The sequence below is a fragment of the Notamacropus eugenii genome, chromosome 5 (assembly GCF_028372415.1).
Source record: "Notamacropus eugenii isolate mMacEug1 chromosome 5, mMacEug1.pri_v2, whole genome shotgun sequence".
Taxonomy (NCBI): Eukaryota; Metazoa; Chordata; class Mammalia; order Diprotodontia; family Macropodidae; genus Notamacropus; species Notamacropus eugenii.
The window spans coordinates 177,740,549-177,758,397 of NC_092876.1; the positions used below are offsets into that span (position 1 = coordinate 177,740,549).

Genomic DNA, 17,849 nt, shown 5'->3' on the forward strand with positions numbered 1-17,849 from the left:
TAGTTCAATTCAACACTCATTAAGTGCTATGGCAGACCTTGGGATGCTATGAAAAGAAAGCTCCCTTTCATAACTTAATAGTACACTAATCCACAAATTAGAATAGAATTTAAAACATGAGAAAAATAGAAATTATCCAAGTCCCAAGGAGGAACGCGTTACTTTCGGCTAGGGAGATCAAGATCCTGTAGGTCATCCTGTCCAATATGGGATAAAACATGAATCCTGTCTCCACCATACTTGACAAGTGCTTCCCCCCTCAACTTTGCCTTGAGACTTCCAGTAATGGTTAATTAAAGCCATACTCTTGTGAGGCAGCTCTCTCCAAATTCTAGAGCTGTGGAATAGCTAGGTGGTTTTTCTTTAGGTGAAGCCCAAATTTGCTTCCTTGCAATGTCTACCCACTGCTTTCTAGTTCTACCTTTGAACAGAACATGTCAGTGTAATGAAGAAAGTGCTTTCTCTCAGGACAGGGAACTTAGGTTTAAATCCTGCTTAAAATCTTCTACTTGCGGGACCATGGGCAAGTCATATAATCTCCTTGGATCTGTTTCATCTTTAAAATGGGACAACTTGGTGACAGGCTGCTGAAGTAGAAAGACCAGAGTTCAAATCTGGCCTCAAATTTAGCTGTGACCCTGGGCAAGTACTTAACCTCTGCCTCAGTTTCCCCATCTGTACAATGGAGTAACAATGGCATGCACCTCCTGGGATTGTCATGAGGCTCTAATGAGATACTTAAAGTATTTAGTGTAACGCCTGGCACTAGTAAACACTTTGTCTGTTCTTTTCTTAATGGATAAACGACCTTTGAGATCTTTCAGCTTTAGATACAAAGATCTCTTACGTTTAATCCCCCTTTGAGATGATGGCTCTTAAAATAGTTGAAGATGGGTGAATGAGGTGTTATCATTTACAACAAGAATGTTCATCTTGTTTTTGAAATGATTACAGATTAGAAATGGCAATTAAGAAAGCATTTAGGGGCAACAACAGGCAGGTACACTAATTAGAGGTGCCAGCTGATAGCAAATAAAACTGAGAACCTTATAGGTGGGTGAACCATAGAGTAAGTTATCTGAAGCCATTCAGTGTAGCAGCAAACCTCTCTACCTTTATGAAATAAGAAGCAGTTTGAACAGGCCATGGTCGTGCTGTATTTTAGCTTGATACTGTAAGAAATATTTTCAGCACAAATGTCTAAAATAAAAGAAAACTTTGTGTTTAAAGAGGCAACCCTCCCAGGAAACTTATCAGGTAAACAATTTCCTGAGACTCTCTATATTCAAAGCTTCATAGTCCAGGAACAGTTCAATAGCACTTTGGATTTGCATGAGACTTGCAAAACCTGAAAGGTGTGCGGGGGCTGAGAACTTCCAAAGTAGCTTAATCACCACAGGAAAGAAGTGCCTATTCTGAAAAAAATTTAGTGTTGGGAGGAACAATACTGGGTAAGTGGTGTAGGAAGAAATAATACTTGCTGAAATAAGAACATGCCTAGGCTTGAGGGAAATAAGGCAGGGGCCCAGCTAAGTTTCATTAGTCATAATAAACTAAGGCATTTTGCTACAAGGGGTTGAACTCACAGCACCTTTACAGGCACCCATATTCCAAGTAACTTTTGGGATGTTTGGTTCAGAACCTTAAATGACTCCAAGACTACATCGTCATGATGTTATGAGTTCCTCTAGGGTACACTCCAGAAATCTGGACTGATGCAGAATTGCTGGGGTTGGAAGATGGAGCCCCCAAACATTCAATCAACTAAAAAATCCCATATCATGTCAGGAGAAGACTCTTTGGGATAACTGTAGAATTCCTAAGTCCACCCTAAAATCCCAGCAGGGGTCAAGAAGCTTCAGAAATTGTGAAGTTACCCTTATATTTGGGCCTAAGAGTAAAGCTAGGTGGCGAAAGTCATATGATTTAGAACGGTCAATTTAACACATTTCTTTCTGACCCCAAAGCCCTTTCCTAACTTCAGTTCCTCCCAGCCCACACTTCTAGCTTTTAAAATTTAGAGAAATAAACACACATAGACACAAAGATATCTGCTTTAACCTGAATTATTTCTGTTGACTTGTATATTTGAATTGACGTCGGTGGGACATTTGATTTAAACCACAAGACATCTCAATCTGGATTTTCCCATAACAGTACAAAAAACCCCTCCCCCAAACCAAAACCAGAACCCCACGTCAGCCTTATACAAGGTTGGAAGTGGTAATCTAAATATTTACATATGGGGCAAAGAATAAGCCACAAAATTATTTACAAAAAATACATGAGCTTCTCAGCATATATATTTTACACCAGTTCACAAAAATATTAAAACATAAAAATAAGACATTATATAAATTAAAGTTAAAAGAACTCAGAAGTGTGATTCAAAACTTTCTAGGACAGTTATCATGCGGGTCATGGTTGAAGAATCAAGTTTTCTACTGCATAACATAAACTGCAAAACAACCTTATCTCATTCTTTGACCATAAAAATACAAACCAGCTATTGAGGGAGAGGGGAGTTCTTTCCCTCCCCCTTGCCCACCTTATGCACTGGCATTTTCATGCACACAGTTAAAATTTATCATACCTGACACTCCTGTAGCACTCAGGACTGAAAATCACATGCCTCTAATCCTTTCTGAAATAACTTCCAAACATTCTTTTACTTTCATTATTATTTCCTTACATGTCTTTGAGACAATGCTTTGCCAACATACTAATGGGATGAGCAACAGATAGGGGTGGGGACACAGAAGGATGCAAAGGGGGGATATACTTGTTCCTTATGTAACCAAAGGGGAATAATGCATTTTAAACTGGCTGTACTGTATACCAAACTGCCACCCAAAAGATGAAATGTCTTGCTCTTTCTTCCCCACTCTTTCATCATACAAGTGTTCCCTCTTCAAAGAAGCACATTTTCTGTTATCTGTGTATTTCCAACCTGACCCTAAATTTTTTCACAAAATATCTTCCTTTACGGGAAATATGGAGGGCTAAGGGTACAGATGCATAGAGCATTCTTAGGAAAATCTCAGGGAACTTTTATGTTTAAAAGGAAACCAAACAAAAGATGAAATTAGGCTCAGATGAGAGGAACTAAAAACAAAATGGCACCTTTGAGACTGAAAATTCTGCAGTCTGACAACATGAGAAAATTTGTTAGCCAAATCAAATGGAGTAGACCACCAATTTAGTCAAAAGGATAAAATACTAGAGATTCAGTAAAAGAATAAAAGACCTAGGTGATAGGTTCAATGCATAAGGCAGCTCCATTTTTGTCCATGATGATGCCCCATGTCAAAATTAAAAATATTAACTTCAATGCCATTTCTAGGTTTGTGAAGTCACTGTGAGGTGACTTATGCTGAGGTAACTTGGCTCACAGTGATTTGCCATCCAATTTCTACCCCATAGTATTAGCAAGAAAGAGACCATGCAAAGTTCTTCTTCAAATAACTGAATACATAATTAAGGCTGTGTCTGCATTAGAGAAAACAACTGTAGACTCTGTCAGAGTTCATAGTTTTGACAAATTTAATGCTCTTTTGAGCCATTATCTATATCAAGCTATTTACCTGTGGGCTTATAGTTAGGAGTTTCTCCAAGAAAAAAACTTTAGCATTTTGTCTTTCCCAGCTTTATGATTCAGGGGTGGAAAATATGCATACATAAAAAATGGATTGATTAAGCAGGCTTTTCTTCAATCATTTCCTTCAAAGGCATACAATTACTACTAATCATGCAAACCTACTCTGTAATAGCCCCCCTACCCTGCTGCCTTTCCCTTCCCTCCAATCATCAAGCTATTGATGGGCTATCAATTTGGTATTGCCAATGGGTCAAGTGAGTTGCTCTATTGATCTGATGACAGTCAAGGGACAGCCAGGGTTAAGAAATTCTTAGTGCTGAAAACTGAAATTTAGCTGACTGGTAGATGCATCAAATACTTCAAGTCATGTGGGAGTATGCTATTAAATTTCTTATTGTTAGAATATATTTTGAGAGTAGGGATTGTTCCATTCTTTGAATGTATATCCTGAGTACCTATTGGTGCTTGGGACATTGCTGGTGCTTAATAAATGCTTATTGATTATCACGAAGGTAATGATTTTTTTCTATTCTAGCTGGATCTGTGCATTTGATAAAATTATATGAACTTTCACAGGCCAATTTCATGCAAAAAAAAATATCAGCTGCTTCTCAGTTTCTACTGGAGACACACCCCTAAATGAATATTTAGACCACTGCTGTTGAAGTAACTGTGACCAAAGCTGAGAGATTAAAAAAGAAAACTTTTTAGAGATGGTTACTCCTCCACCCCCCCAAAAAGATGAGATGATAGTTAAATCTTTTGTTACTTAATCACTGAAAATAGCAATGATGTGACCTTGTGGATCAAAGATGAAATGATGTGAGCCCTAGTATTTGTGGTTTCACAGCAATGACAGCAGCATGTAGCCTCATGAACACTTGTTGGCTCTCTCTTTTTTCACTGAATTAAACTCACTCCAAGTTAAAAAAAAATGTCAGAGAAATTCTCATCCACTAAATGGAAAGAGATTCTCTGTCTTCACCAAATTGTGCATTTTAAAGATGTTAATGCCTAAAACTCAAGCATTATTAAGTCTTGTATAATGAAATGTCAAACTATATTCTTTTAGAAACAAACAATTGCACTGCTAATCTAGTATAGCTGTGATGAGAGGGAATATAAAAAAGAAAACTATTTGGCTGGAAAGAGCTGTCTTATTCCTATTGTAATAAGGAATTCATGTGAGTTATTATTAAAAACAGTTTCGGGTACTAAATATACATAACATTTCTACAGAGTTACAAAGTGATGTACCTGAAATGCTGGTGTGAATGACAATTATGATAAATCAGGGACCACACTAAATATACAGTAAACGAAGAACATGTATTTACTCAGTACTTAACATGGTAACTGCACAGAGTTCCACTGATGTTGATATGGTACAGTGTACTAAGTAGTTATTATAATAGCTTACATGTTCTCATAAATAACTGGTACTCACATTAAGAATTCCCAGGTAACCTGCACTCTGGTTTAGAAACAAAAAATCAACACAAAGTAAATTTGTAAATTAGCGTATGTTCTCTGTGTTTGTCCAGCCAAACCATGCTGCTATACTTTTCATGACAGTGGCATGAAATGTTTATACTAGAAACTATAATTTACCAAGATCTTTTATAAAAACTCAATGGTAATAAGCACATTAAAAGAACTGACAGTTTCTGATGTTAACTAAGTCACAATAATAAAGAGGATTGTTTTCTTTCATTTAGAAGCTTCATTGTTATTCTAATGAAAAATCGTTTTTGTATTCACCCCAGGTTATTAACAGAACACTGAAAAAAAACCGGACAGCTTTCATGGGGTGCTGATAATAATACATTTTAAAAAAACATTTTCAGGCTGAGGGGACAAGTCATTTCTTTTTTAAAATGCTTAAATTAACTTCTTAATAATAATTCTTTCCTAATTAAAGTTTCAATTTTCTGACTTCAGTATACCTGACTCCTCAAAGAGAGGAGGTAATTAGATGAAAATGACCTGATATTCTGGGATTGCCACTCAGTATTTACTGGGGGGAAGTTAAATAGCAACCCAAAATAGAAGTAAAATCCTACCAGCAATTAATGTAGATTTCTCCATACTATGTATACTAAGTATCAAAAAAAAAAAAAAGAATGTTAATTTTACTTAAAAGCAGCAGCAGCACCCAATCTCATTCTAAATTTGCCTTCTCTGGTGAATTTGGTCTGTAACAAAATTTCTTTGCTATATATTAAAAATGAAACTCTCATTCAGGCCTCCCTTAAATGACACACACACAACAGAGTCTGTGGATGGGGGATGTAGTGATAAGGAGAAAAGATGATAGTTTGTTTCCTTTTCTTATTGGGATATTTTGGTTGGTTTTTTTTTTCATTTTTTGTGTATTTTTTAATCTTTTTGGTCGTTGAAAAAATAAAACAGTCCACTGTCCAGCAGAGGCTGCTTTAACTCTATTGTTTCCAGGGCTCATTCTGCATGGATCTGTGTTTCAGGATTCTGCAAGGACAACTCTGTGGAAAGGAAAGCACCTTGACCCAGAGCTGTGGCATATGTCCTATTTTGTGGATGGGGAAAGCCAGGAGGTATGAATGTACCTATTCCTCCTCCTCCTCCAAAACCTCCCCGCTGATGCTGAGGCATGGGGTGATAGTCATCCAAATTCTCATACTGAGATAATACAGTCATATTGCTTTGGCGTTTGCCATGCGTTTGGTACTGGTACAGAAGACTGGGGTCCCTCTCCATGCTTTGTGTATGATGGAGTTTCAGACTGTGACTCCGCTCTGGTTTAGGTGGGGGAATGGCCTGCATGGGATGCTCATCTTCCTTATAGCAGTCTCTTGAGAGTTTCTCTGGGGCAGGGGGCTGCCGCATACGTGGCCGATCTAGGTCTTCAGAAGGCCTCACTTCTCTGTGGTTCAGTCTCAAAGTCTCCTGGCCTACTGTACTATATTTGCCTCCAGCAGAATGATAGCTAACTGGTTCAGAAGAGTCTGGGGCACCTTTGGTACCATAATCTAACTGGCCAGTTCCTGGGGGATAAGGGGGCCCATTTTTTGATTCACATAACTGCCTATGGCTTACTTCCTGGTGTGCCCTGTGCTCAGAGGGATTGGAACTCATGTCATGAATTTTTCTGTTCCTGAGGCTGCTTTGCTTCAGAGGGAGAGATGGCTTCTCTGACTGCCCATTGCCATAGCCACCATGGTAATGGGCTCTGTCTAACTCTGGCTCAGGATGCTTTTTATAGAAGCGGTCATCTCCCTCTGGGGTAACTGCCTTGGTGGGATATCTCCCTTCCTTCCCTTCTGCCACTGAAAGAAGTCCAGTTTTCCCAGGATCTGATTTGCTCCTTAGATGGATGACATAAATCCCACCCATGTCATCCTGCACAGCGGGGGTCATGTTGTCATACTGGGACATAACTGGCCCTTTAACTTTTTGCCGTGCTCGGCTTTCCCGTCGGATGGATTGCATGCGGTATTTCTCCATGTCTTCCAAGTCCCATGAAGTGTACATATGTTTCACATCAGCTGTTGACGTCACGTTGATAAGATTGTGTTCATTCCCAGAAAGGTAGCCAACAATGCTGCCCTGGGGACGAGAGGGCAATCCAGGGTAACGGTACAAGTTCTTTCCTTGGAGCCTGGGATTGTAGAAATTGAAATCACGATTGGGCATGCGATGTAGTGGCCTCAACTGTACTGTGCTATAAGCATCCACGTCATAGAAGGTGCCATCTGAACTGTAATAGGGACCAGAAGAACCAGAGTAAGGACTGTACCGGTAGTGAACTCTGCCATTCTCAAAGTAAGGCTGTAGCTGAGTTACATGGTAATCTGAACGGGCCTGTGAGGACTGATATGGCTTATATTGGTAAAGGGGTCTTGGGCAATAGGATGGCTCATCATCTGGGGGTACTTCTGTCCGAGAAATGGGGACAGAACGGATCATAGAAGATGGAGGGGCATGTAGGGACTGCACTCTGCGGATAGTGGGGTATGGAGGAATATCTTCAGGATAACAAGCACTCCGAAGGGACGGGCTTACAGAGGATACATACTCAACCCGGCTGCATGGCTTGGAATGGTACCCAGATGAATTTTTCCCAGGGGGTATATATGTATTATAACGTGGACCCATGCAACTTGGTGTCTCTGATCTGGAACCATAGACTTGGTGCTGCTCAGGTTTATGGTGGTGTGGGGGAACACTCTGTGGACGATACTGACAGGCTGAAGCCAAGCCAAGATGCAAGCAATTTTCTGCCCCAAGAGAGTCAGTCATGATATCAGGCCTTATATAAGAAGGGTACGTTTTCTGAGAGGCATGCTTAGGCTGAGGGACGGGTGGTGGTGGAGGCAAAGCATCATCCATGGAAGCTGATGAAGCAATGATGAAGGAATGGTAATTTGAAGTGCTGGCTGCATCTGTATTACTGGAGTGTATGGCTGTAGCAATCTTACTATCCATCGTCCTCGTGGGTGGGACTGGCAGGGTGAAGCCTTGGGAGGTGTGCACAGGAACAGACCCAGAACGCAGGTGGAGAGTGGGGGCCCTTGCACCCTCCCAGACCTTTTCAGGAAGGCCTGGGGGAACAATAGAAGCATAGGTGGTGCATCGAGTGGTTGTACTACCATCACAGGTGAAGATGGAAGAGGATTCTGCTCCTCTGGGCTCAGCTGGCTTCTCTGGAGCTGATGCTACTCCACGAACCTATTGAGAGAATAAATAGGATGTTATCTACTTTGGGATTTTGCTCCTTTCTATGAGCCAAGATATAGAGTCAATCACAATTGCCTATTCATCTGAACTGTCTAGTTAGTATCCCTAGATAACAAAAGCAGACTTCTCTGCAGGTGGGGAAAAAGGAAGATCTGCTGCTGCTTTTATTTTAGGATGCTGTTATTTTCTTACTTGTAGAATTACTTTAGCCTGGCTGATTTCCCATTCTAAATATATATCTCTACCCTATTACTAATTAACATACAGTACATTTATCTTAGTTGGCCTAAACAATAAGAACTTATAATGTAGTCAAACTATCAAGAGAAATTTGTGAATGGTGGCTGACCTCTCTGTATGCTGGACCAGCTCATGGGAACAAAAAGCAAGTCGCTTTTCTAAGATAAAGTCTAAGTCAAAGGCAGAGCTCTCCTCTACCCTGAGAGCTGCTTCACTTTGGCCTCAGAAGGCAGATCTAACCATGTGGCCAGTATGGCAAGCCAGCGATGGGGATTCTAAAAACAGCACCTTCCTCTGTGAACCAGACATCTAGGTCCTTTTTGCTTGAATTCATAGAATCATAGGATAAGAGAACCACAGAAGAAGGAACTGTAAAGGTCATCTGGTCCAATCCTCTCATTTTACAGTAAAGGAAACTGAAGCCCAGACAGGTGAAGTGGTGTGTCCATGAACATGTATGACACAGTAAATAGCTGAATTAGGACCTGAATTTGAGGTCCTCTGACTCTGACCCCATGACTCGTCCACTGTACCACAAAGCCTCTCTCTGCTGACTGTAAGAAACCTATAGTGCTTAGAATAAAAAATAATCTAGATTTTAACTTTAGTACCCCCTATACAATATTCATTTAAGACAAGTGCTTGACTGTGATCAAAGCTGCTGGTTAAAGTTTTAAAAATGTATCTAGTAGTGTTAATACCATTAAGTTTTTTTTACATTTCTCTAGTGGTTGGTAGATAGGAATTACAAAATGCCTTATTTACATACAAGAAATCTGTTATCCTATATCTCTTTTTGGTAGTTGTAATTGAGGCACAGAGGTTAAATGACTTGCCCAAAGTCACAGTCAGTCAGTGGTGGACATAAAGAAAGAACTTGTAAACCCTGATACCTAAAGTCCAGTTTGACTCAATAGACCATGCTTCCTTTGAGTTACTATTCAGTGAAGCACCTGAACAGCCTAGGAAGAAAAGGGAGAAGACAAAATCAAGCTACAGTGATTTGGTCATAATGCTGTCTTGCTCCATTCCCAAAGCAAAACCAACAGAGAGGTAGATACCAAACAGTGCCAATTCAAGATGTTTGATAAGTCACTCAATTTGGGAAATACCAGATTCCAATCTGAAATATAAAATACTTCCAGAAGCATTTCATAGGATTCAAATCTATGCGATCATATCTGAACAAAATGGCTCTTCACACCTGTTAACAATAAACATACCTTTGGAAAAGGTAAATTCCACATCATTTTCCCTCCCCTTCTTACCTTGTGGGAATTATTTAGTCCTATACTCGTTGCTGCTGGTACCTGTCCCACCACTAGCTGCTGTTCCGCTGGTCTCTGAGAAGAATGGGATAGAGGAGGACGGTTAGCTCTATGGGTGCGCTGAAGGGTGGTGACAAGGTCAGCAGAAGATATAGGCTGACCAGTCACATCCCAGCTAGTTTCCCTGGCGTTTATTTCACTTGGTGCTGGACTAGTTGTCATGTAAGTTGTTGGAGCTGGAGTGGCTTTGTCTACAGGGGACCCAGGAGGAGGGTGAATTTTGTCCACAGGCAAACTGAAAGGTGGGGTTACCTTTTCTTCAGGTTCTGAGGAAAGTTGTGATTTATCTACAGATGTATCCAGAGGGGAAAGAAGCTGGTCTACACTGGAAAAGTGGATCTGGGGTTCGTCTTGGTTCCCAAATGAAACAGTTCGAATATTGGTCTTCTCTTGGTTCTCATGCGAAACAACATGACTCTCAGCCTTGTCCGAATCCATTACCGTTGCCATAGGAATTTCAGCCTTTTCTGGATCCCCAGAGAAACAGATCATATGAGTCTGATTCACTGGGGAATCAACTGAGTGGTATGCCTGCTCCCCAGATTCAGCTGGAATTGACTTGGAGTGGTCCTCAGCCACTGCTACAGCCGTTTTAAGCTGGTCAGAATTTCCAGATGGAGTGTTTTGGAGGTGAAGTTGTTCTGATGGCATATTAGAATGGAAACAGGTCTTATCTAAAGGAAAACTAATACAAGAACTGGACTGTTTATCTTCAGGTGTCACCACTGTAGTGTCTCCATAATTTGGACAAACAGCATGAGAATTTCCTGGTCTCTTCAACGACTGAGTTGAAGCTTGCTGTGCAGATTCAGCCAATGCTAAGGCCAACATACGTGCGGCGTTTTTTGGAGGCGGTGGTGGTGGGATAAGAGAGACTGAACTGACAGGAACGAGATCCTGAGGGGAATCATGGGCAACTGCTCCTAGTAGGAAATTGGGGAAAAAAAAATGAGAGTGAAAAAGTAGTCTGTTATCCTGCATGGACAACCAAATATTCCCCCTCTGACCAATAAAAAAAAAAGGTGCTTTCCACATCTCACAATAACCAGCTTTGATCTTCTGTCTCACATGCAAAAAGCTGTAGAAAGTACAGCTGGTTCAGAAGGACAACTAAAACAAATTGTCCAGAGGTCTCCACTGAGAACTCTACAGAGACAGAAAGCAGAAAAGGCAAATACCCTTCTCTGGCTTGAAAAAGAATAATGAGAAAACAAGGTTTTGGGTCCCTAAAGTCCCTTCAAGTGCTGGAAAATGCTTACTAAAAAGTCTTATATGTGAATCAAGATCTACAAAGTTGTGCAAAAATTATCCATGAATTTTGACTGTCCAAAGACACAAATGGGACTCTGAGGCCTTGATGAGGGCTGTTAGCCCTCAGGAGTTCTATTAGGGCTCGAGTCATTGGCACAACCCTGAAAAGCATGCCCTCTGGAGTTTATTTCCCTTTTTTAAAGGCACAGGTGGCATAATGTATTGCAGATCCCTTTGAACTTAAAGAAAGAATGGAGGAAAACCAACAGTACCTGTCTGAGCCTGTCCAGAAGGTACAGCCTTACTCTGACTGCTGGAGATGACCTGCTCCACCTTCCCTGGCAATCCTACTGTCTCAGCAGCCACCAGGTGCAGGGGCTGGACTTCGGGCTGGCATACTTCTTGGGAATCTGTCTCATTTGTTTTCATCATTACTACCTGAGTGGGAGACCTACTGATGATGTCACTTTCTCCAAAACCCTTGTTCCAGGTTGGGGAAGATGCATTCTGTGATGCCGAGTTTGGGACTGTACCAATGACTTCTGACACCCGACTGGGAACTGTCACTGAGATTGGCTCTGATATGTTGATAGAGGGTGATTTACTTAACTTCCGTCCTATTTTTGGAGAAAAAGCATAAACAACCTTCTCTGTGAATGAGGATGGCTTGGATGCTTTGTCTTCAGTTGGGCTTAGGTCCAGGGTAAAGAATGGACTTAATTTCTCCTGAAGTGGAGAGACAGGTTCAGAGCTGGTAGTACTGCCAGGAGTCTGAGACTGACTCCCTGCCTCTGGTTCCTTTTTACTGGTGCTTGGCTTGTCCTTGGGAAATCCCAATGAATCTAAGATGGAGGCAGTACTTTCCAAGCACTCTGATTCAGCCTTGGGAGGACTACACTGAAATGACATGGGATCAAAATCCAAGCTGGCTACTCCAATGTCTGGTGGGCTTAAGTCAACATCTTCAGCCAAATGAGGGGACATGAGGGCTGGAATATGTAAGAGTCCTTCTTCCTCTTCACTTTCATTGTCATGGGGCAGATTATCATAGGAATTACAGCGGTTTCCAAGCATTTCTCCATTAAAAGAGGCAGACAATGCATCACTGCTAGACCGGGGTCTCCTGGGTCGGAAGAGTTTAGAGTCACCTGGTAATAAATAATAATATCAAATAATTAATATCCCATACACACAGCATCATCTAACAAGCAGATGGATTTTGCTTTCTGTTAACAGCCAGTGAAAAAAAAAAAATATATATACATATATATATAGACCACTTAATATTGAAGCAAAATAATCCAAAAAGCAAATGTGGACTACCAAACAACTGCAGATTTGAGATGAGTGAGGAAAGGTGGGGAAAGCAGCATTTAATGGACAAGGCAAGAGCAGAGACAAAAAAACTCCTCAGTTCAATTCCTAATTTTACCACTGACTCAATTTGTGACCTTGAGCAAGTTCTTTTCTTTATGCTTTTAGGAAGACTCATCACTGACCTCACATGGAAATTGTGAGGAGTTGAGTTAATGTGAATACTTCTGATTAGAAAAGAGTAAAAAGTACAAAGATATATGCTTGTACAAGATTTCTTTTCAAATGCATATAATAAGCACAATGAAAAGTAACTGTTTTACTTTCTCACGTATTAGTGACTTGAAGTCACTAAAATGTTATTTTATTTTGGAGAGGAGGAAGAAAAGAATAAAAGGTCTAGGACCACTAGGCTCTTAAACTTTAGGCTCTTAAACTTTGAATTCCCCAAACAGAGGGCTTTTGTGGTAGAGAATTCTTCAAAATGTTATCATAGAAAGGAAAAATGATATTAACTTCAGCTTATGGAACTGATTTCATGTTGGTACCACAGAGACTCTGAACCTTTGCCTCCAGACAGGCTATTTCCCTCATGTATAACAACAACAACAACAAAAAAGAAAACTAAGGTTTTGGACCATATGACCTCTGAAATCTTCAATTTCTAGATCTATGATTCTCATGAGAATTTGGTGTTTTTTTTTTACATAGAGTTTCAATCATTTAATGGATAGCATTGTCTCCATGTAGTGAAATTTAATAAACATCCTACTTTACAGCAAGTCTTGAATCAGGTTTTATTACCAAGTGTAAAATACTTAGGCTATTGTATGTGCAAACCCAAGAGTAAAGATTAAAGACTGGCAATATACCAAACCATGAAACAACTTCATCCAAACAAACATCAGAGTACTTAATAAGACAAAGGCTAAATGTTCATCAACAGACTGTCTCAAAGGATATGACGGATACTTAAAATACAGACAATGCTATTGTATTTTAAAAAATTAAATATACTGTAGATTAACTGGTGCTTTCATTCTTACCATCAACTGCATGAAGGGAAGTAAGAGACTCTTCACTTTTAGCTGAGCGAAGGGTTCCTTCTGCCCTGCTCCCTGAAGAACCAAAATCAAAGCACATAATGTTTTTAGTATTTACTATCTATGTATTTGTTGTGAAAAAGAACAACATTTTTTATTTGTATACATTTAAGCTGATGAATCTCAATATATCCATTTGGTACCATCCATGTTATATCTTCAATTTAGCACTTGGTCTAATACTATTTTGTATTGTTTTCTAATTACTTTATACTTATAAATTTCATTTTTTATATGATTGTGTAACTCTTAAGGACAGGAACTATTTTCTCTCTGTCTCTCTCCAGAGGGGTACATAAAAGGAAGTCAATAAATATTTGCTGACTTGAACATTATACCCCCAAAAGTGCTCTCTCCTTCCTAAAGGAATGTATACTAAGGTTAGATGGTAAGGTTTGTGTGCCTGAAGTTGTTTTTCTAGTGGTACTTACCATTGAGCCACATGGCCACAAAGATGTGTTTTGTTTTCTTTTTGGAAGTTAATGCTACATAACTATGCAATGTGATAAGACATTAGGTATCACATTCAATAAAATCCAAAGATATGCTATGCCCTATGGTAGTCTACATAAAACACAAAAGATGGCATTCACTACAAAATGTAAAGTATTAAAACTAATGCAAAACATTTTAAAGTCACATATATGCAATTATAAATGTTATATATTTACACATTTTGAGTAAACAATTTCTTATGTGTGTCTATTTGATTTATTATGCTATTAATTTTTAGAGTACCTTATATGCATGTAATCAAAGAAGTTATATAAGCAGATGCTGACTATATGTAATATAAATAACTGTGTGATAGTATGTTCAGATAACATGCTATTGAATGTGTATACAGAACAGGCAAACTTTTTAAACTGTGCACCCTTAATCTGTAAAGAGAGTCTGAGCACATATTTCCAATATATGTACATTCACTTATTTATAAGTTATGTACGTATAGGACACTAAGGATGCAAACCTGGATATCTGGCGGTATTCGTAACAAAAATAGTAAAATTCAAAAGAGGGATGAGTGTTAAAGGAAAGATAATGCAATGAAAGCTACAAATGTAGAGTACAACCCACCTACCCAGGACACTAGGTCAGGGAGGGTCACAGGACTCTTACTCACTCTATCCCAGGGCTGTGCTGAAGGGTGCTTGCTGCAGCCAAGAGGTGAACTAGGGACAGAGCAAGGGAGGAATTTTGACTGTGCCTCTGCTCTAAGTGCTGGAGTCATGGTTACATTATATCTGTCTTGTGGGGCCAATGACCTGAGAGGATTGAATGACAGATAATGATTGGAGAATGCAGCACAGCTGTGTTAGAACCAAGGCCAGAATTTGCCAACATCCAGACAAGGGAGGGAAGTCATCCAGTAACATTCTGATAGGTTGATAAAACATCTACTGGGGTTAGGCCCTTGCCCTGTCTCCTTGAAATCAGGTCAGAGCCTTAACAAGCAATGATTGTGGAAAAAATCTGAAAGAAAAAAATTCTGATGTGAGCTCAAGCAGAGGGCACTCACCTTTCAGAGCCATTGCTTTCATCTCTGAAGGCTCACTCTCATTACGCTGAAGTTTCCTCTTGGAAACAGATGATGATTTCCCTAAATTGAAAAAGGAACGCCAACTGCCCACAGGAGATTTCTTCATTTTGTTTGGGGGTCTTTTCCTAAGACAATAAAGAGAAGAAATCAATGCTAAGATACCCAAGGGCCAAGTTATTACAAGAAAATAAGAAACATGGGAAAATCCAAGATATTTGGAAAATGTCAAATTGAAACAGTTTTATATATATTATATTATATATAATAAATATAATATATATTATATATATAATATAATATATACTATATATGTATATTCTTTAGTATACTATAAAGCTAACATTTACCAAATAAATCAGATATCTGAATAGTACTGAAGAACTACATGCTGAGAGCATTCTAAGTCCAATCCACTCATTCTATAGATGAAGATAATGAGGTTGAGAAAAGTAAAGAGGCTTATTCATGGTCAAAGAAAATATCAAAGTTAGGGTTTGAATCCAGGTCCTCTGGTTAAAAATCTAGTGCTCAGTCCACACTGCCTCATACAAATTTGTTTCCTTCTCAATACTGACAACATCTGACCTTATCTAAGAAATGGAACAGGAAATACTTGGGTAAGAGAAAAATTTTAGGTTTCTCATACTATGTAGATTTTTAAAAAAGGAAGCAGGGCTTTTATTTGAAAGTGAATTTCATTGCATAGATGAGGAGAGATAAATACATTGGACAAGCTAAAGAACACAAAGAACACTGTTGCTATCAAACAAAGTTACAAATCAGAGGTATTAATATATACATATAATTACACATGCAGATACAAACACACGTGTAGATATAGGTGTATAATAAAATAGATGGACATGTGGCAGAAAAACAAAGGGGTAAGAGTTATTCAAAACTGGAATATTTTTAAAAATGGAGGGGTGTTTAAAGTGTGAGATGCTATTTTCCTTAACAATAAAGCAAGCAAAGAACCTGACTGCCATGCATGATATAGAATGTAAAGAAAAACAAAGGTAGGAGACAAAGAAAAATGATAATAGGAGGTATGGCAAGACAGAGAATTGGGCAAAAAAGTAAAAAAGGTGATGTCAAGGTCAGAGATGCTAGCTAGGGTAAAAAACTAGCATCCTAGATATTTAAGATAACCACTGTAGTATGGCAATTCAAAAATCTGAGAGAGATTTTGGTAAAGAAAACAATCTATGGTTTGATTTTGTGTTTAGGAAATGTTATAATAGTTATGTATCTGAAATGAGGAAAGAAAGCCTAGAATATGGAAAATAGTGGTCCTAAGAAAACATGTTGGTTCTACACAATCTAAAAATGACTGTCTCCTTAATGTGTATAGAGCCATACTTTAGAGATCTGTATCTAAATTAAAACAGGAGAGAAAGGACTTTTAATCAAAGAACTTTATTATGCTTTTAAGTTATCTATTACGCTTTAAGTTACAAGTAAAATTAAGTAAAGAGCCTAATTGACCTTTGAAGTCCTTTCCAATTCTGAAGAGGAGATAGTGCAGTTGCTGCAGTTATATCATGGAATCACAGAATTTTAATGGAGAAAGGGACCCTATCCTTTCTTAGGATCTATTATAAGGCAATTCACTGCTTGCGTCCAGGCATTTCCTCCTAAAGGTAAGTTGTTCCACTTCAACATTAAACACAAAACTAAAATCCTTCAATGATATATATCAGATAGAAAATCAACTTATGTACAATGGAAATGTGAATACTCTTGAGAATTATCCCTGTGGAAACAGCTTTTTTAATAGCTTATTTTTAATTACATGAAGCTGCTTATTAAAAGAATACACTTTATGTACTCAATCACAGAACTTCAGAGTTGGAAGGGACCTCAGGGCTATCAAATCCAACCTATATATGACTAAGAATCTCCTCTAGAACATATCAGACAAGAGGTCACTTATCTTTAATTCAAGACTTCCAATGAGGGAAAACCCACCACCTGCTAAGATAACACTGCTGCTTCTACTCAGTGCTAGTTCTGCTCTGGGACCACCCTCTTTGATGAATAGTTCTTGAAAATACTTGCAAATGGCTGTTATGTCTTTCTATACTAACTCCCTACCCCACACCCCCTTTTCAGGTTAAACATCTTTATTTCCCTCAGCCAATCTTTATAATGACATGAGTTCTTACTTATCTTTCCTAAAAAATGGTGCTTAGAACCTAACTCCACCTTAGGTGTGATATGTTGAAGGCAGATTACAGAGAGACTGCCACAGCCTTGCTCCTAGATGCTAGGCTACTTTTAACCCAGGCTGAGCACTCAGTAGTTTTCTTGGGTTCCATGTCACACTAAGCATTTATTATGAGTTGGCTAATATGACTCACACCCAAGCAAATAAACTATTCTTGAGTCTTTCTTTGGTTAGAATATTGAAATATGGGATTAAAACCTAAGCCCGAATGAAAATCAGTTACTTCACCTTTCCAGAGGGAACTCAATTATAGTGTGGAATTTTCCTTGAAGTGCAGCAGGCCCTTCTCCCACTTCGATGTATTTGTTGTCGGGCACAGTTGGAGAACTGACTTGAGCTTGTGTTCGTGCCTGGGCTTCCTCCAATGTCAGCAATTTGGTGGATGGAGAAGACACCAGTAGGGACTTGGGTCTTGAAAGAGAAGCTTCAAATATAAAGGGAAAGTTAGACTTCCTAGCACGGGAAAAAGGTAGGTGCATATAAAACAAAAATAGGTAGTATTCTCTCTCTTGCCCTAAAAAAAAAAATC

The 17,849-nt window shown here is 39.1% G+C and overlaps 1 protein-coding gene across 11 annotated transcripts in view; it reads right to left on the minus strand.

The window, feature by feature from the left end:
* Positions 1-2,050: 2,050 nt before the first annotated feature.
* The window catches only part of ARHGAP32 (Rho GTPase activating protein 32), a 419,500-nt gene continuing 403,701 nt past the window's right edge, over positions 2,051-17,849 (minus strand). For 10 of the 11 annotated variants that reach the window (XM_072611576.1, XM_072611573.1, XM_072611577.1 and 7 more), the window contains 6 exons: positions 17,549-17,744; positions 15,070-15,215; positions 13,494-13,565; positions 11,406-12,281; positions 9,823-10,805; positions 2,051-8,305 (listed from right to left, as the gene is read on the minus strand). In XM_072611576.1, the coding sequence (XP_072467677.1) occupies positions 6,056-8,305; positions 9,823-10,805; positions 11,406-12,281; positions 13,494-13,565; positions 15,070-15,215; positions 17,549-17,744 (4,523 nt within the window). In that variant the 3' untranslated portion in view covers positions 2,051-6,055. The remainder of the gene's footprint in view (positions 8,306-9,822; positions 10,806-11,405; positions 12,282-13,493; positions 13,566-15,069; positions 15,216-17,548; positions 17,745-17,849) is intronic. The other variant, XM_072611578.1, reaches the window with a different exon arrangement.